The sequence below is a fragment of the Oryza brachyantha genome, chromosome 7 (genome assembly GCF_000231095.2).
Source record: "Oryza brachyantha chromosome 7, ObraRS2, whole genome shotgun sequence".
Classification (NCBI taxonomy): Eukaryota; Viridiplantae; Streptophyta; class Magnoliopsida; order Poales; family Poaceae; genus Oryza; species Oryza brachyantha.
The window spans coordinates 1,592,331-1,616,757 of record NC_023169.2 but is presented as its reverse complement, the minus strand read 5'-3'; the positions used below and the strand labels follow the sequence as shown (position 1 = coordinate 1,616,757).

Genomic DNA, 24,427 nt, shown 5'->3' with positions numbered 1-24,427 from the left:
GCAACTTCAATCAACAAATCAAAGCACAGTTGGGCAAACTGGTCCTCAGCTCCGGATGATGATTTGTATTAAAAGCAGATGATTTTCAGCACAGTAAACATAAGTTCAGAGGTCCAAATTGCTGATGTCTCCTTGGCTCGCGCCTGAAAAAGAATTCTTATATCCTAGCAAGCCCTAGAACCAAGCATAAATTAAAGCAAAAGGTACAGAAAGTCGAGCACACGTTCTGGATATAAGAATGCTATATCTAGTGTGATTTGACATAGTCCTGCACTATGTTAAGGCCCTCAGACTCTTCACCGTAGTCCTGGGAAATGAAAATGATAGCCGAACATTATGATTTGCCAGATTCATAGGAAGAAATTCATCTAGCGACGTGAAAAAACAATTAGTTACCTTGACAACGACGCAGGAGCAGCCCACAACCTTCCTTGCCTTGCCCTCAGAATCAATCTTGCAAAGCTGTAAAGGGAAATATGCATTGTTAAAATCAGAACAGGTCGGCTTTAATACAACTGTAACTAAAAGATTATTACACAGAACAAAGGTGGACAATGATAAACATGTGCTAACAGATAAGTTCAAAGTTAACACCCCACAACTAAAATCAACAACAAATATATAAACCAATAAATATTAACAAACAGTACTAGTGAATGCATTGGATACTCATCACCAGAACCTACATTGAGAACTCAAACTACTATAAGGCCATGAAGGCACCAGTTAACACAAATCAACAACAAACTCAACAAAGATGCAGTTACTAGAAGGCCATTATAGACCACCAGATCAAGAATTTACAACTAACAAGGTACAGCTATTAGAAGAATCCAGTAACTCACCCCGGCCCACTCGCCAAGAGTCTTAGCACTAGGCACAGTAACAAGGTGAACATTGTGCTCAGCACAGAGAGCCTTAACCAACTTGACATAATCAGGTTGGTCGCAATCCTCAGCAAGCACACAGAGCTGAGCAGCATGCTTCTCAATGGCCTTGGCCGCCTCACGGAGACCCTTCACAAGCCCATCATGAGCACTTGACTTCTTCATCACGAGCTGCAGAGCGGTCATGAGATCCATGGGTTCTCCAAGAACCGGGGCCGGGGCAGCTGGAGTCTCGACTAGGGCCTCCTCCCTGCAAAAGTTGCCAAATATTAGAGAATATGAAAAGGCTTGGTGTAAAACACCAATATTCCGAAAGGAAAGGCCGAGATACATATAGCACATGTTAACCGATATTGCAACAAATGTGTTAAACACAGATCAAAAGGTTCTTTTAGTTATCTTCTAGTTATACTGTTCTCTAGATAATCGAGGTACAAGTACTTTAACATGCATGTGGCGCTATGTTCTCACAACAATTGATAACCATGCTATAAAAATAATAATAGTTCTCGCAATTGACAATACTGTATGAAAAACTCAGTTCTTGAATGCAAACATTGCAGTTCAAAACTAAACATTTCATTTCCACAAGAAAAACTAATTTGACAAGCAATCACGCATTTTCAATCTGGCTGTGAACTTAAAGTTCATTCTGCTTGATGCTACCACTACCGGCATCTATCATCTCATCAGAATCGTAGTTGAATTCAGTAAATGAACTAGATGGCTCACGTATTGCAAATCCACCAACTATACTACCAGCTTTCCGAATTGTAGATCACTACAACCATGACATTATAGCAGAGATCCATGAGATCCCATCGAAATGCGACAAAATGACAATTTTCCACTACACAGCAACACAAAGATGATTCTTTCTTGAGCAAGCAGCGAAGCAGCCAAGACGCAAAGAAACAGCTACGAAACTCGCGGCAATATTAGCATGGTTCTACCTACAGCAAGATCCCGCTCGATCTAAAATCTAAAAATGCTACGGAAGAAAAAAAACATGAAACGAGCAGAGCCAAGATTTCGGCCGCTGGAACTTACGCCATCTCCGCGCTCGAAAGACCGGACCACGAACTGCGACGAGATGGTCTGCACCAAGGGGGAAAAAACAAGATTTCTCAGCACGATTTAGCGACCGCAGACGCGAGGACGGCCGAGGAATAACAGGAGCGGAATGGCTGCGCCGCCTACCTTGAGGCGAGCGGCGGTGGCGGCGGCGGCGCTAGGGTTTTCACGAGGAGGTGCGGAGTGAGGCTTTGCGGGAGAAGGCTGCTATTATATACTCGATTTCTCAACCGGGCCATCATGGGCCGAGAACTCCCCGTTGTTTGGGCCCATCACATATTGGAGGAATGCAGCTGGGCTGGCCCATTTCATGGGATAGCACCTAAGAAGATCCTGGGTGATGGGCTTTTGGAAACACATTGACTAGAGGACGGGATCCCGTCCGGACGGGACTATTAATTGATGCTAAATAATATTAATTAGTATTTTCTCTGTTTTATATTATATAAGAATTTTTGATTTTTTGTAAATTTATTTATGTGCTAATGAATCTAGACACATATGCAAAATAAATACATTGATTCGTAGATAAATTAAAACAAATCTAGAAAGTATTATAAGATGAAACAGAGAAAATATCATCCAATATCATCAGATTTCTGATAGACAAACGTAGCTTAAGTGGATAGGTGTGTTCAAAATTTTTTAGGTGAAGATGGAGAGACTGCCACGTCCAACAAGAACCTAAGAATATTAGTCCCACTTTAACTCACTAGCAATATACCCGTGATAACGCTACGGTGTCATAATATTTTTATTTATATATTATTTAATTTCATTTCTTAAATTAATTTTCCAAAATAGGTCAAATTGCACCTTAATTCGATTCAAATCATATATCAAACATACATGTGCTAACGTGTGGATTGAAATAAAGTTTATGTTTCAGTATAATTTTTTTCCATCCATAGTTATATTCAACCAAATGAATTTTATGGTCGTGCGTGTACCATCCACTAAATAGAAATCTTTTTGAACACATGCACATCGGTCCGTATACAATGCAATTAAGATCTACTCGGTATCTTCTAATTCATGTAAAATGAAGTGAACAATGTTCTTTTATCACAATCTAACAAAACAAAAAAAATCATATATACAATTAGTCATAAATCTTGCGCTTGTGTGTGTATATATATATATATATATATATCATAATTACAAGAGCTATATACTTGAAAAGTTTAAAAATTTATATTTTATAGGAAGTTTCTAATATATAGAAAGATTTTGTCAGTGAAGAATGTAGAGTCGATGTGAAACATTCGATTAATATAGATAATTCTGGATCGTTAAATTTGCCCCATGAGACATTGAGTTATGGGTCACATCAGCTGATGCACTAGGATAGTAGTATAGTATAGACGACACATATGCATATATATTAAATAAATAATTTAATTTAGACCCAAACAAGTTGTTTATTTATTTTATGAATGACTTATGATATTGTATATTTGTAATAAAATTTAAAATATACAAACGGTCAACCATAGGATGACACTTAAAAACCGGACGAAGTAGTAAAAAATGCTACCGTACAAAAACGATTACCTATGAGTCAATCTGAACACACATATTTATAATTTTATTTGACACTGTAGATTCATTCGTGGTGATATATATATATATATATATATATATATATATATATATAACACCGAATGAGTATTACAAATACCACCGTGTGAAAAATATATCTCGTTATTTAATATTGTCAACCCAAACATATATACAAATATAAATGATATATCATTTAATTAATATCCGGTCTATTTTTATTTGATGTCGTTGATTCAGAGGTCTACGGTTGACCTTTATGTTGATATATATAAAAAAAATTTATTTATGAATTTGATCCATTATTAGTAAAGGGACTATTACAAATACCACTGTGTGCAAAATAGCTCTCATTATTCCCTATCTGTCAACCTGAAAGAAATATTAAAATTTTATATTATATATAATATATAATTAAATTAATATCTGGTTTATTTTTATTTAACATCATTGATTTGGGTATATTATATATATATATATATATATATATATATATATATATATATATATATATATATGTGTGTGTGTGTGTGGGGTCCGTGTTTATATAGTATGTAATTGATTATCTCTTTTAACACTTTGATTTATTACTTATTTCAAAAAATCCATGTATTGATGGCTGATTGCCTGCCTCGGATGGATCTGCATGCATGCGCTGATAGAGCGTGGCTATCATTTATTTTTCATTTTTTTAGATAATGCATTTATTTTTCATGAATTTTGGTTAGTCAGCATGCAGCAATTAATCTACATGCATGTGTGTGCGCGCATGACGAGCCGTTCGTTTACATGCAATTTTTTTGCGTGTATTATTTGTATTCATGGATGATTAAGTGGAAAGGTATCAATTCTATATATATATGATCCGAGTCGTTTCTTCGATGCAGATGATTATATCCATCGGATTTGTCCCATGAGTTATAAGTCTTTTTGTGTTGGTGCAATATAGAATAAGATGATCCGAGCCGTTTGTTCGATGCAGACGATTCTATATATCGGATTTGTCCCATGAATCATGAGTCTTTTGTGTTGGTGCACTGTAACATAAATTTATTCTCCAATGGAATTCCGTTATATAAGTTTTTCTGTTCTCGAAATGGGCTAGCACCTAAGATGAATGAGCCTTGATGATGGGCTTTCTACTGGGCTTTCACTTTGTTCTGCTAACTGAGGATGAGCTCTTTAGCATCTAGATGGAAGTCACGTCGTATTCAGAATCAGAACGCTATTTATGCTAATGATGCGTCATTAGTACTCACAAATCAGAACAAATCCATCTAGCATCATAATATAACATATAATCAATGGATCGATTGGTAGATTCTTCCTTGAAAAGGAAAGATGGGGCCGACCACATGTACATATAAATACATGCATGATGCATGTGTGACAGTTTAATTAGTGATTGCAAAGATATTTTCTGGCACAAGTGGCACTCTCTGAATAATTGGTCAGTAGTTCATCTCCTCTACCCTAAACAGCCGGTGACAGAAAAATTTTTTTGTCATTCTTTTGCAGCAATATAATTAGTAATTGGGAGCATTTTCTGTGAGCTTTAATTAATTAATTAATTAATTAAGGCTCTATCTCTGATCGGGTAAGTGTGGGCTACACGATGATATTTGACAATGCCACATGAAAACGACGTGATCACACACTACTTACTGCCAGGGAAGAAAATGCTTAATTATTATGAACCAGTAGATAACCCTACACGTTTTAGCATGATTCAGAATTCCCCCCTAAGTTACTCTTTAAAAAGTTCAACTAGTTTAACGAGAGAAAATAGGACATACTCGCACAGTGACGGATCTAGGATGAAGAGAATATGGGTTATCTTCTCTTTCTCTAGCTCCTTCTTCTTCTTCCTCTCTCCTTCGTCTTACCGCTCCCCTCCCTCCTATCTTCTATGATGATCCAGCCTGTAGGATCCCTAGACGCATAGATTAGCGAAGGACTTATTTAGAACACATGAATTTTAATTGTTTTTATATGAATTAGTTCAATTCCATTGAAATTCTCTCAGAAGTCCTCTAATTGGAAGGGGGTTATAAGTTTTATAATGATTGATAAGGAGCGTTATTTGCAGTGATCCGATGAATCTTATTCTATACCACTAAATCCATGATGGGTTCTAGAGCAATAATGATTGTACATAATATATTGGTATTGTAATAGGTCAGTAGTAATACGAGGATTAATTAGATTATTTATCCGGCAAAACATGAGCTTGCGATGTGAAAAGTTCTACGCCGCAAAACTCTTTTAAGTTACTGTTTGGACTAAATCAAGAGCATTACTGACCCCACTTTATTCTCCCAAATCTTTCTCTGCCTCCAAGTTGCATCAAAAGCAGATAATTACACTGCTTTCCTTTGCACACAAGGAAAGGAGAAAATTAAATTAATCTCACGGCAAAGTTGGTATTCTTTTTTTTCAGACAAAATAAAGAGTATAAAGTTGGTGTATATCATTTTGTTCTCTTTAGAAGAATACTAAATTTGTCGGTTGGTATATGCATGCTTCCAGCTTAGCTTTGAACCTTTGGCATGAATAGATAAAAGCTAACATTGTTTGAATGCAAACCAGGAATTGAAAAAAAATGCATTGTAATTATAACCTTAAGTACTGTAATTTGGAGCAAATACTATGGTTAAACCTTAATGTTTATATAATTCTCATGGCGTGCAACAAGTTGAAACCTATCTGTAGTGAACGTGATGTTATGTACATTCACGACTCCCAACTGTCGGGAATGGAACATCTCACCGGCAAAACGACATGCCACGTGGCAACCTTGGGCCTCAGCAACGTGGCACGATGGTTAGCCATGGACAAAAGGTTCTATTTGATTAGCCTAATTATTGTCCTGGATAAATAGCAGTACATTTTTATGCATAGACATTCTGTGATTAACGTCAATCTCAATGTATAGCTTCGTGACATAGTTACCAAGACTGTAAACTAGTTAATCGAGCCAGATAAGTTTCATAGGATAAAATTCCTCATCATTTAATGACCATGTCAAGTCAGCAATTTTACTAATGTGCACCCTATTTAATATGTATGACACCTCATAAAACATATATTGGGACTGGCCTAATAAGTCGTTCAAAGATCAAATACTATATACGTACTACATACCTCCATTTTTCTCACTTGTTATCATTATTTTTCCTACAAAGATTTTATCTTAGTGATTAATGTGTTAGAGTTTGATATACGGAAGGACAAAATATTGAAGTTTTTTTTAATAAAAGGATTAAATGTATTAGGATTTTAAAAATAAAATATGCTATAGTCTTTTTTTTCTTATTAATATGGGTAAGATGACTAAAAAGGAATCTTCGTGGAAAGGAGAAAAAATATATATCGTTTAGATTTTAGATATAATGTTTAATTATTTATCTTATTTAAAAATTTGGCGTGCATATATAGGAAAAACGATGGCATGTGCCATATGTCAAACATTAAAAACACATATGATAGCAATCAACAGGATTTCATACGTTGACCCCTGGATCATTGGATAGTACTGAAATTAATCCACTCTACATATTTATTATATTTATTATGCAAGCTACTGATAGCTACTGGCTACAAAATAATATGTATAAAACAGTTGATGGACTCTCGTTGACATGGACGCGCAATAGTGGCAACTGATTTTTTTTTTAGGACAAAAATGTGTGAGATGCCACCAAGATTATCCAAGGAAGGATACATGCTAGCCACGTACAGTTCTTCATCCGGTCAGTTTTAACGAATAACATCATTCACATTTAAACATAGATTTAATTATCCGTCTCAGTAAAAAATATATATATTATTTATTTTGTTGTAACTATTTTATTATTAAATAGACTTTAAGCATGACCTATATGCTTGTATATTTCCACAAAAAATTATAAATAGAACGAATATCTAGTAAGATGTATATCTAAGAGTCAAAACTGAAAGTAGAAATATCATTTATTAGTTATCGTGAACCATAGTTGCAGTGATGGATTTAGAAAAGAATATTAAGGCGTATAAAACCTCTCGCATCTCTTCCGAATAATTTTTGGCGTAAAATTTTATACGGGTTCGAGAAACGCTTCCATGACCCTAACGTTGGTAGTGGGGCTCAAGCATCTCCACCTCGTCTGCCTTAAGAGCATCTTCAATAGCTCTTTCATTGTATTCTCTATTCTAAAAATAGAGAATAAAGAGTAAAAGTAGAGCTCTAACAGAACATCTATCGTATCCTTTATTTTTAGATGTCATCTATATTAGGAGAGAGAAACTCTATATTTAGATGTTTTCTCTTCATATTTCAAAAAGATATGAAGTATATCATATATGGATGATCTGCTGGAGTATAAAGAGATATAAAAGATAAAACTGTTGTAGATAATCATCTAAATGAAGATATGGATGACCAAATTTAGATGAGTTGTTGGGATGCTCTAACGGAGTTGATTATAGCTAAATATATAATTGATATTTAGAAGATTATTTTGGGTTTATATACTGAAAACATGTAAGGGAAGCAACTGTGTTTTTTATGAGCACTCGAAGGTTGGAGTCATCGGAGCTAGATTTTCGTGTGTTTGGACTATAAACATGTACGGACGTAAGTACATGGATGATGCAAGCCAAGGCCACACATAATAACTATACCCTCGTCATTTCATTTCTGGTTATACTCGTAAAGTAAAATTTAAACTCTAACCTATAGTTTATTTTTCAGTCTTAAGAACATATATTATATTTTACGTTTATAAATATTTTTTCTGAAAAAACCAAACAATCACCCCAAAACATGTGGAGTCCATATGCCGTATAACCGATCATAAACTTTTAAATTTTGCTTACGATTATTTTTAAATTTTAAAGAGTTATTTCATTAAAATTAATTTATTTTTAATATTTTCTTTTTATCGCTACACACATACAAAATTCTTATTCATACATTATTTTTTATTTACAAATAATCGGCTAACGAGGGCCTTGCTTAACGTGGTTGACGTCGACGGCTCCTGCGCGTGGCGACATCTCGCGCGTCCGTCATACGAGGGCATTTGCATGTACGAATCATGACCGGAGATCAATGCGTGCCGGCGAGGCCCGACCTAGGGTTTGCAATATCATATTTGTATTCATTTGTCCTACAGTTATCACCAGCTAGCGTTCTTGGTTTATCACTATACAATCTACTTTATCGTTTTGCAGTAACTTATAAGCACAGGTAAAAATTTGATCGTAAAAGTTGATTTTAAAGTTTATTTATCTTAATTTGTTTTATGATATTTATCTTTAGACCGTTAAAATAACTATTTAAAATTTATCCACAAATTATTTATCAATTGATAATAAGTTGTAACCGTGAGTATTAAATGAAACAATAAGGTTGGATGATGAGGACGGAGTCTAGATATTACTGATATATGGGTTTTACGAGCTACTAAGGCCGCGTTTGGTAGTTGGTGGGAGGTGGCTTAGTTATCCGATATGACAAATAGTAATAAATTAGTATATAATTAATTAATTATTAATTATTAAAAAATATAAAATAGATTAATCTGTTTTTTAAAACAATTTTCTGATAAATATTTTTACAAAAAATGGAGAAAGAGGTTTGTTAGATACCTTAGTGCCGGTGCCGAACGCGGTCTACGCTTATATGTCAATGATCAAGATGTACCCCTCCGTTCTATATTATATATTTTGAGTTGTCTAGATTTATCCATGTATATATATATATATATTATGTGTTTAAATTTATTAATATATAAATAAATTTAGATGATACGAAAGTTTTAATACAAAACGTAGGAAATATCTTGGTAGATAATTGCGTGTCTGGCCGGTGTCGCCGTCACGTCGCGAGTGTGAGCGGAGGGAGTTACGGTGACGTGTGGGCGGGTGTCGGCAGCCAGATCCCGAGCCACCGTACCCGCCACGTGGCGTGCTTTGGGAAAGCGGAAGCCCATGTAGGGCCCACTCGTCAGTTATCCACTTGGGCTTTCTTTTATTCTTTTATTTTTTTTTAGTTTTCGTGATGACCAAAGTGCCCCTACCCCCGTGGCTTTACTGTCGTGGCACTCGAGCTGCCCGTTGCAACTGCACGTGGGCCGGCGCACATACACCACTGCACCGTCGGATCCTACGTTTAATTTCCTCCCAATTTTACTCCTCCATTAATTAATTCTTTCTCTTCCCCTCAGCTAGTGAATAACTCTATTTTTTTTTCTTCTGTATCCAATGGTGGGTCGTTCATCTTATTTAAAAAATTATTAAAAAATTAAAAAATTAGTCACGTGTAAAATATTATTTATGTTTTATTATCTAGTAACAATAAAAACATTAGTCACAAAACATTTTAAATAAAATAAAGAGTCAAACATAATATTTAGAAAAACCTAAAAAATAAATTTATTATGGAAAGGGAGTATTTCCCTTCTTTTGCTTTTTCATGCTCTTGGTCTGCTGCCACGCCGACATGGAAATCCGGCAGTCTTATATGCACACTGTCAGAGTTATCTTTTGACTTTGTTTTTTAAAATCAAACAATATATTTATAAATAAAAAGTAATTTATAAATAAAACTTTTATATACGTGTTATTAGTGATCTAAAAGCAAAAAATAAAAAATACAATACAATAAAAATAAATCCAAATTAAAGTAAAAAAATATTTTTTAGCTTATAAACAGTAGCAGAAATAAAAAAATAAACCCATACGATGCAGTACATATAGACAGACTCCATGGACCATGATACCTGCCTGGTTCTCTATTTTCTTTGTGACTTTGTGGTTAAGTCAACATGGGTGCTTACTACTAATAGTTTAAACAGAAATCTCTCGCTGTCAATTTCTATTCACTCACGCAAAAAAGGAGAAAAATCTATTTACACTCTTACCATGACTAAAGTATGTGCTTAGTCATGATTAAATGGTTTTGTAGGATAAGAGCGCTGATTATAAAGTACACGCATGGTGTTAAATTAAAATTTAATTGATCTAAGGACATATCTCAAACATGCGGTGAGCTGCTGATGTTGATCAAGTCACTTACGAGTACAGAGTACTACTCCGTTACAAGAAGACTTTAACTTCATATATATTTATATAAAGCTAATAAAACTAAAATGTTCTTTATATTTTCAAACTCAATGCATTTATCTTCTATTTTTTATATCTTAATAAATTTGTCTGTGCTTTACCAAGTTTTAATGTAATATTTTCTTTAGAAAATGAAGTTTTTATGGGACAAATAAATAGAGCTAAAAATAAAGTCTTTTGAAAACAGAGGGGAAGGAATTAAACTATGTTCACACACAATCAATCATTTTCATAATGGTTATTTTTGAATGACCTAATAAAGCTGCGTTCGGCTGAAAGATAACATATAGATTCCCTCGTTTTCTGTACGCACTTATCTCAAATCACTAAATAGTGTATTTTTAAAAAAAATTATAGGAAAGTTGCTTTAAAACACCACATTAATCTTTTTTAAAATTTTTTTTATAATTAATAGTTAATTAATCATGTAATAATATATTCCTGTGTTTTCCACTCTTGGTAAGTTACCTTATCAAGATCCACGCCGAACGCGGCCTAAGACTTGAAATTGACCTATGTTTTAACTATTAGAAGTGGCCTATGTTTATTATACTATTGCAAATTTTGTCTTCAATCAAAATAGATATTAGACACTCTCAGAATTACCAAACATTTGTCAAGCTAATATAAACATTAAATTAAACCGACATATCATAGCACTTTGCATTGAATTGAGGATGCTTTGGCATGATTTGAATGGACTTGATTAGAATGTAGCACCAGTTGGTACTCACATAATAATCAAACAATCCAACTTATATTGCTCGTTCAAATTTGTACTTTGTAGATACCGTAGTTTATTTATTCTATTTAAAATATTTTCCTACTAATCACATTACATACTTAAAAACCTTTCTATAAAATTGAATGTTACATGTTATAATATTTTTTAGTACTTTCCAAATTTACATATGCCATCATAGTTTGACATTTATGAATAAAATAATTATATATGTATTTTTAGTGATCTAAAAACAAATGCTGAAAAACAAACACCGATGAAAAAACTTAAAACCAACTCCAAATTTAAGATTCAAAATTTAAATTTTAACATATAAATATAAGAAAAACGAAAAGATAATAACTCTAAATACATGCATAAATACATATTAATTTATAAATAAATCTATTTAAAAACAATCTTGCATTATAAATTATAATATATAGAACGGAGCAGCCACGTGTTAGCACCATTCGCCAGGTATTCTCTCTTCGTAACTTCTTCACCTTCTCAACTTGTACTCCATTCCATCGCAAAGGACACGGGACGGAGGGCAAAACGGTCACTCCATCCACCCCGCAAGTCAAAAAAGAAGCCCTTTCCAGCAACAAAAGCAGTGAAACAAAAGGATTAAAAAAAATCATCCAGGGGGCAATCCGGTCATTTTACCTTCCCCTTCGTCTTCGTCTCTTCCCCTTCTCCCCTTCTTCTCCTTCATTCGCCTGTCTTCTCCGTCCTTCGTCTCGCAACCTCCGCAACTGATCAACCCAAGCCATTAGCCAAGCGAAGCAAAGCATCCAATGCTAATCACTCAGGCAACCTCCTAACCAGGGCGGGGAGCGGGTTCTTGGGAGTTTGTAGAGGAGAAGCCGGAGAGCGGGAGGGGGAGGGATGGACATCGCGTCGTTCGTGACGTCGCTGCTGACGTCGTTCGTGATCTTCGCGGCGCTGGTGCTGGTGTTCACGTGGCTGTCGAGCAGGCCGGGCAATGCGCCGGTGTACTACCCGAGCCTCCTGCTGCGGGGGCTCGACCCGTGGGAGGGGAGGGGCCGCGGGACGAGGAGCCCGGCCGGGTGGCTGAGGCAGGCGCTCGCCGCCTCCGAGGCCGACGTCGTCGCCGCCGGAGGGGTCGACGCCGCCGTCTACCTCGTCTTCCTCTATTCCGGTATATTATCACCTCCTCTCTCCTCTCTCTCTCTCTCTCTCTCTCTCTCTCTCTCTCTGTCTCTCTGTTCAGTTCAGTTGAGGCGTTCGGCGAGGAGTTTGTTTGGCCCTCGAGTTGGTTGTGTTGCGTTCTTGCTCCAACCGAAACAAATTTGCGAGATTTGTTCAAGCATGTTGCAGACTTGCAGTTGGGGAGTTATAGTGAACCCTCCTTGATAATTTTTAGTTTTTAGGTGCCCTCATATTGAATCTTCCTTGGTAAATTTGGTTCAGAGATTTCTCTTTGCTTTTCGTTTTTAATCCTTTGTTTGCTAAAGGAAGATTTTTTTCGACAAGATTAAATTTGTACCGTGTATTATAACATTCAAAAAATGATTTTTTTTCACCGTTTCATGTACTACCAACATGAAGATATTTGCCAGTCTGTTTTTCCCTGAACTGCCGCAATAGGAATATGCTTTCGTAGACTAAACGATTTGTTTGGAGAAAATTGCGTGTATTAGGAGAGTTATTAAAAGTCAACTTACAGCGGCCATCTGTGCTGAATGCCGGCTATAGAAAACTATGATGCATGGAGAATTGAAGTATGAAATTCAGCATGTTAAATGCTTTATGCTACGGTTTATACGGATCAAATTTATTGCGGAAATAACGATGGAATACTAAAGAGGAAAGGCAGATTGCCTTCTGGCTAAAATACCTAAGTTACTAGAATATGATATATTGATTTGTGAACGATTATGGGATTTTTTTTTAGAGCTCGGCTACAGTGCTCTCTCTGATGGTAGTATTATCATCGGTAATGGAATCTTTACCGTTAATTTAGAGTTCTCTACCAGTGCAAAAATATTTACTACTACCTGGTACTCCATGTGGTAGTATAAATAGATCTTATTTATTGGATTAAAGAAAGGGTTTAATTTTTTAAGTATCTTTCTCTTATGTTACAGTGTTGTCTATCTTGGTGTTCTCTGGGGTTGTGCTGCTTCCAGTTCTGCTGCCTGTTGCTGCCACTGACAATGCCCTGGAAAGGTCTATAGGCCTGAACAATGGCAAATCGCCCCAGAACTTCACAGAGCTTGAGAAATTAGCACTGGGCAATGTTCAAGTAAGCTGTCCTTCGATTCGAGTTTATTTTCATGGCTTGGCTAGTTGGCCTGTCACCATTTTATCATGAATATGACTAGGAATAGCACAGTACCAGTATCTTTGCTTGCTGAGTTTGCCCCTTCTGTAAAAGAAAAGGAACAACTATAAACACGTTTTTACATACAAAAACATGATCTTTCCTATTTAATTAACCAGGTATATGATTGCTTTGGAGCATAATATCATAGCTATCATTACTAGTAATGGTAACTGTACTCTCTGATTACTTGTTATTTTCATATCACTGTATCAGCAGCATAGAGCTACCTTTTGTTCTGTTAGGTCTGTAGTTTCCAATGTTTTGAATCCAACTGGATTTGTGATATGCAATCAGTATCCCTAAAATAACTGTCAGATCAGTTTCAGCCCTATTGCCAATTGGTCTGTAGCCCAGTATGAATTCTTGATATGGATCATGGATGCTTGTAAGTCGTGACTTCTCTCAGAATTGTATTGTGAATTCTTTTTGTGTAAATTATGAGCATTCAGTTAGTACAGAAACTGGTATTATTCATTTTTCTGTACAAACTGTAGAGATGGAACTTCCTAGTCTCCAGTCAAGGCTAGAATTCAAAATCCTGATTGTCTTTATATTTTCTGCAGGAAGGAAGCCGAAGGCTGTGGGCATTTCTATTAGCAGTCTATTGGGTCTCTATTGTAACATACTTCGTACTATGGAAGTCCTACAAGCATGTTTCGAATCTGCGAGCGGCTGCAAGAGCAACAGCAGATGTTAAACCGGAGGAGTTTGCTGTGTTGGTGAGAGATGTTCCTACTCCACCTCCTGATCAAACTATAAAGGATTCTGTGGATTCCTATTTCCGAGCACTTCATCCTGACACATTCTACAGATCAATGGTTGTGACGGACCACACAAAGGTACTGCCACTCTAAAAATGTTGTTAGGGGAATTGATGGCCCTTCTTTATCTTTTTGTTTGCTTGGGGGACATGTCTCAAAGAGTAAAGAAAAATCCATGTTTTCTGATCATAATGCACTTTGCAGGCTGACAAAATTTATCAAGAGATTGAAGGTCACAAACAGAAAATTGCTCGTGCTGAAGTTGTCTATGCAGAGTCTAAAACAACAAACAGACCTGAGGGCACCAAGCCTATGCATAGGATTGGATTTCTTGGCCTTATTGGTAAGAAGGTTGATACAATTGAGTATTGTAATGACCAAATCAAGGAATTGCTGCCCAAACTGGAGGCTGAACAGAAGACTACCCTTCGTGACAAACAGCAACAGGCTGCAATTGTCTTTTTCAACAAAAGATCTGCCGCAGCTTCTGCATCTCAGACTCTCCATGCTCAGATTTTTGATAGATGGACTGTTGAGCAGGCTCCTGAACCTCGCCAGATAATATGGTCCAATCTTTCCAAGAAAATATATGAGAGGCAAATCAGACAGGTTGTCGTCTATACCATTGTCTTTCTCACAGTGGTTTTTTATATGGTTCCCATTACTGCTATCTCTGCTCTTACAACTTTGGAGAAGTTGAGGGAGAAGCTTCCCTTTCTGAAGGTGGTGGTGGACCAAAAAGAAATTAAGACTGTCCTTCAGGCTTACCTCCCACAGCTTGCACTTATTGTTTTCCTTGCCTTGCTGCCTGGTCTTTTATTTTTTCTCTCAAAGTCAGAGGGTCTCCCTTCACAAAGCCATATAGTCAGGGCAGCAGCAGGGAAGTACTTCTACTTCATTGTGTTCAATGTCTTCCTTGGGGTTACAATTGGTTCAACATTGTTCAGTGCTTTGACAACCATTATCAATAATCCTCCTGGGATTGTCAAAATGCTTGCCAACAGCCTTCCAGGAAGTGCAACTTTCTTCCTTACATTTGTTGCACTGAAGTAAGTACTGCTTTCTTCTCACATTTATGCACCTGGCATTGTCATCTATTTCCATCCTAAACATGTCTATACAATTCAGAAAGTAACTTTTTTTTTCTGTTTTGGCAGATTCTTTGTTGGTTATGGGCTTGAGCTCTCTCGCCTGGTCCCTCTTATCATTTTCCACCTGAAAAGGAAGTACCTATGCAAGACTGAGGATGACGTGAGAGCAGCATGGGCTCCAGGTGACCTAGGATATAACACCAGGGTTCCAAATGACATGCTCATCGTTACAATTGTGCTGTGCTACTCCGTCATTGCACCACTGATTATTCCATTTGGTGTTGCTTACTTTGCTCTCGGATGGATTATAGCGAAAAATCAGGTGAGTCAGGAGTTACTTGCTTTAATAGAAGTTTGGCACAATGGTATTGAAACTGAACTGGGAAGGAGAACTTAGTTTGTGGCTTCTCATTGTTGAATGTAGCTTTTGAATCCTACTTGGACATTAACTTCTGGATCTTGCTTTCAGTCGTTATATACTCTTTTTGAGTCTCTGATGAAAAGAAATGCTAGATAAGCTTTGTGACCGGAGTAACCTTTGTTTCAACGCAGGTTCTCCGAGTTTATGTTCCCAGTTATGAGAGCAACGGGCGAATGTGGCCGCATATGCACACAAGGATCATTGCAGCTCTGCTAATTTACCAGACCACCATGGTTGGTGTCATCCTGCTGAAGAAGTTCTTCTACTCCCCTGTTCTTGTGCCCCTCATCCCAATGAGCTTCATCTTCGCCTACATTTGCAATATGCGGTTCTACCCCGCGTTTGCCAAGACCCCTCTCGAGGTGGTTCAGCACGACGTGAAAGAAACCCCGAACATGGATGCCATCTACACCGCCTACATTCCTGCTTGCCTCAAGCCTGAGAAGCTAGAGGATGTGGATATCTTCGAAGACGCGCAGTCGAACACCACCTCCAGAGCCCCATCCATCTAATGCTGCAGTGCTGATTGCATGTGAACCGTGGAGAGTACATGTCATCACTGCAAACGAACCACTTTTCATCCAATTCCTACATGGATTTCCTTATGAATTTCCACGTTGAACTCCTCTGAAGTGTGAAGCAACTTATGCCATTTCCATGTACATAGTGCACTAGAGATTGCCTGCCTGCTGAATGCGTGCCTGAGGATTGATTCTTTACTTATGGTACTAGGTAGTTGCTGTGGATATTTGTCTTCTTTTAAGTTTCATATGTTGTTCAAACTCGTGGTGAGTCTAGGCTTTTCTGCTTTCTTGTCTGTGTAACAAAAACCCAGAAATCTGTCGCCTAATGCTCGGTGTAACCCAGTTAATATCGTAACTTACTGATTGCTTGTACTGTTTTGAAGCCATGTCAAACTGTCACCCTATATCGTTATTTATGCTTATAGGCTAAAATTTAAATCTTTAACCTTCAATTTCGAGTTGATTTTAAGGTTTTTTTATCAAAGTTTATTTTTCAGTATTAACTTTTAGATGTAAGGATATATATATATATATATATATATATATATAAGTTTATTTTATAAATTATTTTCTGTTTGTAAATATACTATTTGGCTTTTTTTAAAATAAAAAATACAGCCAATCACCCCGAACATCAGTTGACTCCTGGTGCTTGACAGCATGAGAATGCTGCCATTTTCTGTGTACTAACCCCTAGTAGAAGGCATGCAGATAGTTCAAAAACATTGTTGAGTACTCCTTCGAAGATATAGCTATTTTAGAACTAAGTCAAATATTGTAAATTTTGATTATTAGTGATAAAAGATTTTAAAAAATCGATCACGTAAAATGATGTTACTAGATTATTATAGCATATACTACTTCCATTTTATATTGTAAGACTTTTTGGTCTTGCTTAAATTTATCAATTGAAGAATATATATATATATATATATATATATGTAGATTCATTAACATCCGTATAAATCTAAACAAGACTAGAAAGTCTTACATTATGAAACGAAGGGAGTAGCTCTTTCTATTTAAAATTACTTGTTTTTACAATATTACTGATTAAGTTTGTCTTTAACTCTTACTATTTAAAGTAACTTTGATTGAGTGCTCTAGATTAGAATAATCTATTAAAATAATCTATTATTTATTTTATCTTCTAATAAACCATATTATCAAAGATGGTCTTAGTAGTACCTGGCGGTGCTGTGGAATCGTCATTTCACCCCGTTGGTGGCATGGGCCTATGTAGGCCACATTGGGCCGGTCATAGCCCATTGATCCAGCCCACCCAACTTGGGCCGGAGCTTCATTCCCGGGCCAACCCACACAGAGCGCAGCTCGAAATCGCGCGAAAACGAGCGGGAGCGGGAGCGGCGGCGCTCCGATGAGCGAGGCGATCCCGTCCACCCACCCGGCGCTGCGCCACTGCGTCGCGCTCCTCCGCCTCCACCTCGCCGCGCCATCCCTCGCCGCCGCCAAGCAGATCCACGCGCGGGGGCTCCGGGCCGGGGTGCCACCCTCCCACCCGCTCCTCGCCAAGCACCTCCTCTTCCACCTCGCCTCCCTCCGCGCGCCGCAGCCGCCGCTCCGCTACGCCGTCGCGGTCCTCTCCCGCCTCCGGCCGCCGGACCCGTTCCCCCTCAACACCGTGCTCCGCATGGCGGCGGGCTCCACCCGCCCGCGCGTCGCGCTCGCGCTCCACCGCCGCCGCCTCGCGCCGCCCGACACGCACACCTACCCGCCGCTTCTCCAGGCGTGCGCGCGCCTCCTCGCTCTCCGCGAAGGCGAGTGCCTCCATGCAGAGGCCGCCAAGAACGGCTTCTCCACGCTCGTCTTCGTCCAGAACTCGATCGTCCACCTCTATGGCGCGTGTGGCCTGTTCGAGAGCGCGCACAAGGTGTTCGACGAAATACCGGTCCGTGGGCGGAACCTCGTCTCGTGGAATTCGATGCTTAACAGCTTTGCAGCCAATGGGCGCCCTAACGAGGTTCTGACTGTCTTCCGAGATATGCTGGGCATCGACTTTGAGCCAGATGGATTCACCATAGTCAGTGTTCTAACTGCTTCTGCAGAGATTGGGGCGCTTGCTCTTGGGAGGAGGCTGCATGTGTATGTGGTAAAGGTTGGGTTGGTGGACAATTCGCATGTGAGCAACGCGCTGATTGATCTGTACGCCAAATGTGGTAGTGTCAGTGATGCAAGGAAGATTTTCGATGTTATGGGGTTGGGGAGGACCGTTGTCTCATGGACTTCGTTGATTGTAGGGCTGGCAGCGAATGGGTTTGGGAAGGAGGCACTTGAGCTTTTCAGTGTGATGGAGAGGGAGAAGCTTGTACCAACTGAAATCACTATGGTAGGAGTGTTGTATGCTTGTAGTCACTGTGGGTTGGTTGATGATGGATTCAAGTATTTCGATAGGATGAAGGACGATTACAGTATTGTACCAAGGATTGAGCATCTTGGATGTATGGTGGACTTGTTGGGGAGAGCAGGAAGAGTTGAGGAGGCTTACAACTATATCATCACAATGCCACTGGAACCCAATGCTGTTGTGTGGAGGACCTTGCTGGGTGCTTGTGCTATGCACAAGAAGCTGGAACTTGGGAAGGTTGCTTGGGCACGGTTAGTTGAGCTTGACCCTGGTCACAGTGGCGACTATGTGCTCCTCTCCAACCTTTATGCTGCTGTTGGGCGGTGGGCAGATGTTTATGTGCTTAGGAAGACAATGGTCAAAAATAGAGTCAGGAAAAACCCTGGGCATAGCCTTGTCGAGCTCCGCAACTCCGTATATGAGTTTGTTATGGGTGACAGGTCACATCATGAGAGTGAACAGATATACAAAATGCTGGCTGACATAGCTGAGAGATTGAGGCAGGAAGGTTACATCCCTCGCACAAGTAATGTATTGGCAGATATAGAGGAGGAAGAGAAAGAGACCGCCTTAAACTACCATAGTGAGAGGCTGGCTATTGCATTTGCCTTGCTGAAGTCTCTTCCTGGCATTCCTATCAGGATAATAAAGAACTTGAGGATGTGTGGGGACTGTCATGTTGCAATTAAGCTAATATCAAAGGTTTATGATCGTGAAATCATTGTCAGGGATCGCAGTAGGTTCCACCATTTCAAAGGGGGAACATGTTCGTGCAAAGATTATTGGTAGTTGATTCATGTAAAAAATTGACAGTGATAAAAACATGGTTTATGAGATTGCCATATGATCAGATAACAAGCTCTGTAAAAACCTTGATGATGGACACTGAACACAGATGGTAGAAGTAAGGGAACTACAGAGATATGAGGCATTTTCTGCAGACGACCCAGCAATTATTGTGTTGATATTCTTATAAGGTACCAAACTGAGGCTTTTGTCTCAGATCCATTTCTTTCCTTTGAATTACCGAATTTTGAAAACTGCTCTGATTTTGACTTTTGAGTACATAGATCTTTGAAATAAGCGTTATACTCTTGCCCGAGTTTTATCAAATTTTAATCTGGCTGTTCCAGTCCTATCAGACCAGATTCTGGTTACAAATTTAATCCCATAGTACATACTACTGTAGTCTGTTGTTTGGCTTCCCTTTGTTTATATTGGTAACAAAAAATGTTTGCACTCATGGGCTACCAATATGCTATAGATGTGAATACTGAAAAGTTGCCCTGCATTAAATTATAAGATCTCTTTCTTTTTCATTCCTTTCGAACAACATCAAACTGTCTAAAGCTTCCAGAGCAAAGTTAAGATACAACTTTCATCATCACAACACTAAAGTTTACCTTAATATTATGCATTAGTGTTAACCTTTTAATGAATGTTGCATTGTTCCATATGTTTCTGCATTCTACTCACTGGGATACTATCGATTTGACGAATTGTGAACACCACTTCCATTTATTTTCATCCTTTTTTAAAACTATTTCCAGTGACATTCCCTATTCCCTATTCCCCAATGTCAGTGTCTTATTAGGCCATGTTGCATCAACGTTTCAAAATATCTATGTTTCCTCTCCATGTGCTCTGCATGCCTTTTTACTGATTTATGAAGCTATTTTTACTGGACCTAGTGTTTTCAAGATTTTTTTTTCGGGTTCTATCCAATTCTGAACCCTTGTCACTAGTTGCAGGCTTGCAGCCCAGGCCAAAAACCTGCAGCGTTCTCCTTGTAATCTTCCTGAAACCCCTTCATTAGGCTTCAGTCTTTATAAAGTGAATCAAGGTTCTTCCCTTAATCCTCAAGGAAAGCTTTTCTCATTAAGCTCCGACATATGCTACCATGAAACAACAAAGAAATGAAATGAGAACATGCACTTGGCCCCTTGTGATCTCATGGAATCTATTGCCTAAGTTTCCTTTTGTTCTTTTAGAAATCATGTCCATGCTTGCACATCCAGAAGGCAAAAGGAATCTTATGGTTTCCTGGCCTTCAAGTCATTCTCATCCATATTATTCTAGTATGTGCACAGAGGTCTCTGCACTGGTTTCACAATCCAAGAGCCAACAGCAGATGCTGGTATAATCATTTATAACATGTTTTTGAATTCAGTCATTGCAATAACTGCTACGTAAATTAACAAACGATCAGTATGTGATTCTCATCGTGATAAAGTTCACCCATTTATCAATTCAATGACAGCAGAATATAAAACGTCAGTAGGATATGCAGAAATTACAATTTTGTAAGAGGAAATATGTTGTGTTTGTGTAGATTCGGATCAAGTTAGTCAAATAGTGAATACGTGGGCCAGATGAACTGGGCGGGTGGGTCTCTGATAGCTACAAGATGCATTTTTCTCTGTACATGGGAATATGGGATCTTTGTGTCACTTTTTTAAGCCAACTCCCTGCTATGGCCATAAATTTGCACCACGGTGGGGACTTCTTTTAGTTCGTGTCTTGCTTGCTTAGTAATTCGAGTGAAACCAAGCTCCTTTCTCATGAACAGAAGCTGCTTTCCTGTTGACACAGCTGCTCTTCGTTCAGACACTCAATATATTCCCTAGGCCCTCACATTGGGGAGAGAGTGGTAGATAGACAGAGAGGGAGAGAGAGCTGAGTGAAAAGCTGGGAGTCCGCTTTCAGTTCTGTTTCAACCATGAAGAGAAAACCGTTGATCATGCATGGCCTTTTGATTCTGGTTTGGCTGATAGGTGGGTAACTCCATTACTTTCGTTCTTCTCCCCAAATGCTTCTCATGTTCTCAGTATTTGAATGTGCATGTTTTGATCTGTCTGTATCCACTAGTAATACTGCAAACTTCAAATGCATCTACTGCTTTGTTTTTCTGATAGTGATGCTGCACGTTTAGCTGCAAATGTTCAGGCAGTCTGATGAGATCACACCGTTCTGACTCTTATTTGATCTCACCGTCCTTTCCTCCGTGATCAGTTTCTGCAGCAGGCGCACGCGTTGCGCCACACGAGAAGGCGGAGTCGGCGACGCCGATCCCTACGCTGTCACCACCGGAGGGCAACATGACGTTCGTCGACGGCGTGACGTGGTGCGTGGCGCGGCCGGGGGTGTCACAGGCGGACCTCCAGAACGCGCTGGACTGGGCGTGCGGCCAGGGCGGCGCCGACTGCACCCCGCTGCAGCCCGGCGGCCGGTGCTACCAGCCGGACACCCTCCTGTCCCACGCCTCCTTCGCCTTCAACATCTTCTACCAGCAGAACGGCAACTCCGACATCGCCTGCAACTTCGGCGGCGCCGGTACCATCATCAAGAGGGACCCAAGTAACAGCACAATCTACCATTCATCCCCATTTGAGCATTGCTCAGCTGTGTAAATTGCAATTTTCATCTGTTCTTTGCGTTGTTGGTAGGTTTCGGATCATGCAAGTTCCAGGCATCCGAGTAAGTACAGTCCATGTCCATCACTGGAGATGTTTTTCTTTCTCCTTGTTTGTAGCAAGTGATCGGCACGTTAATTTGCTGGATTTTGTGCAGGACTTCTGCTGCATCAGCACTGACGCGAGGAAGCATGTGGATGATCTGCGCAGCTGCGTCTCTGATCGTTCTCCATCTCAGAGTTCTCCAATCAGTGTGAAATGTGAATCGAGTCGATGGTTGTATGTCCTGAAGTTACCAAAGAGATTGTGGTGGTGATTTGGTTCGCTTTTGTAGTATATATACTTGTGTAAGAAGCAAGGAACAGTGCTAGTTTTTTTCGTGTAATCATGTGAAGACTATATATATTAGGCGCGGTGTTTACTCAGTAATAAGTGATATTGTAGTTAGCAAGAGTTCGTCGAGGGTTAATATATGTTTAATTCTTTGAATTTTGCCGTCCAAAAAAAATTCTTTGAATTTTGTTTCAGAAAAGCTCTTAGTTGCAGAGGTTGAGTAGGCCACAAGCGTAACACAGCCCACACAGACCACAGCTGCTCGTGCGAAACGGCCCAATACGTTGAGGCCCATACAGGCCCAAGATCTGAGATGCCGCGTGGTACTGGGGATCCGATCTGGTCCATAGGATGAGATCTGGACGGCCCGAACATCACGCGCGCGCTAGCTTTTAGTACCACCTCGAAAATTCGACTGAGCTTACACCAGCTTATATATCCGCCCGCTCCAACCGGGTTGTCTTTTCGGAGACACCCGATAAAATTGGAACGACATGGCCCTGCGCAAGGATGACACGCACAAATCGAGAAATGGTTCAAATTTTTTTGATAATTCTGTCCAGGTCCCTGGCATCCATAAATTTTCATCACAGTTATACCCTCGGTTCTCTCTTTTTGCCCCTTACGGTAATGTTTTCCTCGCGTTCTCGTCCTTCTAGGATGGAATTACACTGAAATTTTTTAACTTGTTAAGCCCCTGGAGATAATTTTCCATTGCAGATATGCCCTGAACTGTTTCGTCCTCACCCCTTTGCTTTACTTTATAATATCAGTCAGATTCTGCATTCACGGTTACATTAAAATCTTTGATGCTGCTTTGTGATTAGGCTCGAGACCTCTTCTGCAGTCGTAATGCCACGTCCTGGTCATCATCACGTCTTTTTTATTTCTAACTTTGCTCCACCAAATCCCAATCATGGGTCTCCATAAGCATTGTAAAATTCAATTTTCTGATTTTTAATTACTACCAAACTGTAAGCGTTTAACTGCAATTAAGCCCTCTAACCTTTGTATTTTTGCCATTATATCTCACTTGGAAGGCATAATTCTTCCCACTCTATAGTCCTATTGTAAAGTAAAATGCCACTAGTTATACTTGAAATAATACACGTTTTAAGGGGAAACAAACTTTTTAAAGGATTTTCTAATGTGAAAACTGGTCCCTAAAATCCCTAATACTTTATTCGTTTTCGAATATAAGTGTTACTGGGCACTATTTATATTGAAACTTCGACAGTTTGACCATGTTACAGAAGATTTACAAATGCTAAAAAGCACCATACATAATAATTCATTACATCCTAAATATAAGCATCGTACTTTCGTTTAACATAGTTTAACTATTTAAGCATACTTAATGGTCAACATAAAAACAATACTACATCCGCATTTGTATTTTTTTACCTGGCACTTGGACTTTTGATATTTGTGGTTGATCATTTGTCTTATGAAAAATTATACATAATTACTAATTACTAATTATTTTTTTATGATTTATTTTGCTATTAAAGATACTTTAAGCATGCTTATAATTTGCTATATTTATATAATATTTTTACATTAGATGAATAGTCAGTGTGAATTAAAAACGGCGGAAGTAATAGTTAAACATGTCAGATATTTAAAAAGTGGAGTAAGTGTCTTAATACCGGGTGACTAGTCGTGTCATAACACTTTTAGACATCTTGAGAGCTCGAGAAGGCATCAATTAATGGGAGCTGAGGTGCGTCGATCCTGGCCGTTGATCTGCGATCATGGGGTGCTAATGCCATCCACGTGTCCCTCCTCCTCGAAAGCCCGGCAGTTGGCCAGTGCCT

General features: G+C 38.8%; 3 protein-coding genes and 1 non-coding gene across 4 annotated transcripts; 3 read left to right on the top strand and 1 right to left on the bottom strand.

The window, feature by feature from the left end:
* Positions 1–29: 29 nt before the first annotated feature.
* Positions 30–2,140, bottom strand: LOC102712187 (40S ribosomal protein S12). Its single transcript, XM_006658218.2, has 5 exons — positions 2,088–2,140; positions 1,938–1,985; positions 846–1,137; positions 397–462; positions 30–307 (listed from the first exon to the last, which is right to left on the bottom strand). Exons 2-5 carry the CDS (start codon positions 1,940–1,942, stop codon positions 248–250), a joined length of 423 nt encoding a protein of 140 aa, XP_006658281.2. The 5' UTR covers positions 1,943–1,985; positions 2,088–2,140; the 3' UTR covers positions 30–247.
* Positions 2,141–12,087: 9,947 nt separating this feature from the next.
* On the top strand, positions 12,088–16,885 carry LOC102707785 (CSC1-like protein ERD4). The gene is made up of 6 exons (XM_006657384.3): positions 12,088–12,514; positions 13,464–13,621; positions 14,266–14,541; positions 14,668–15,512; positions 15,621–15,876; positions 16,107–16,885. The coding sequence occupies exons 1-6, from the start codon at positions 12,241–12,243 to the stop codon at positions 16,485–16,487; spliced, it is 2,190 nt and encodes a 729-aa protein (XP_006657447.1). The 5' UTR covers positions 12,088–12,240; the 3' UTR covers positions 16,488–16,885.
* Positions 16,886–17,877: 992 nt separating this feature from the next.
* Positions 17,878–22,736, top strand: LOC102707505 (pentatricopeptide repeat-containing protein At4g21065). The gene is made up of 4 exons (XM_040526120.1): positions 17,878–19,841; positions 21,877–22,221; positions 22,311–22,341; positions 22,435–22,736. The coding sequence occupies exon 1, from the start codon at positions 17,878–17,880 to the stop codon at positions 19,651–19,653; it is 1,776 nt and encodes a 591-aa protein (XP_040382054.1). The 3' UTR covers positions 19,654–19,841; positions 21,877–22,221; positions 22,311–22,341; positions 22,435–22,736.
* A 333-nt stretch (positions 22,737–23,069) lies between these two features.
* On the top strand, positions 23,070–23,156 carry LOC121055059. The gene has a single exon (XR_005812278.1). It is a non-coding gene; the product is annotated as a U6 spliceosomal RNA (small nuclear RNA).
* The last annotated feature ends 1,271 nt before the right edge of the window (positions 23,157–24,427 follow it).

What these genes read in the sequence shown, in the direction of transcription:
- LOC102712187 (XM_006658218.2), bottom strand. An exon ending in CTCTTGGCGAGTGGGCCGGG is followed by an intron (nt 463 to 845) that starts GTGAGTTACTGG and finishes TTCCCTTTACAG; the next exon opens with CTTTGCAAGATTGATTCTGA. An exon ending in GCTCCTGCGTCGTTGTCAAG is followed by an intron (nt 308 to 396) that starts GTAACTAATTGT and finishes TTCATTTCCCAG; the next exon opens with GACTACGGTGAAGAGTCTGA.
- LOC102707785 (XM_006657384.3), top strand. Translation starts at nt 12,241, where the DNA reads ATGGACATCGCGTCGTTCGTGACGTCGCTGCTGACGTCGTTCGTGATC. An exon ending in CCTCGTCTTCCTCTATTCCG is followed by an intron (nt 12,515 to 13,463) that starts GTATATTATCAC and finishes CTTATGTTACAG; the next exon opens with TGTTGTCTATCTTGGTGTTC. An exon ending in GGATTATAGCGAAAAATCAG is followed by an intron (nt 15,877 to 16,106) that starts GTGAGTCAGGAG and finishes GTTTCAACGCAG; the next exon opens with GTTCTCCGAGTTTATGTTCC.
- LOC102707505 (XM_040526120.1), top strand. Translation starts at nt 17,878, where the DNA reads ATGAGCGAGGCGATCCCGTCCACCCACCCGGCGCTGCGCCACTGCGTC.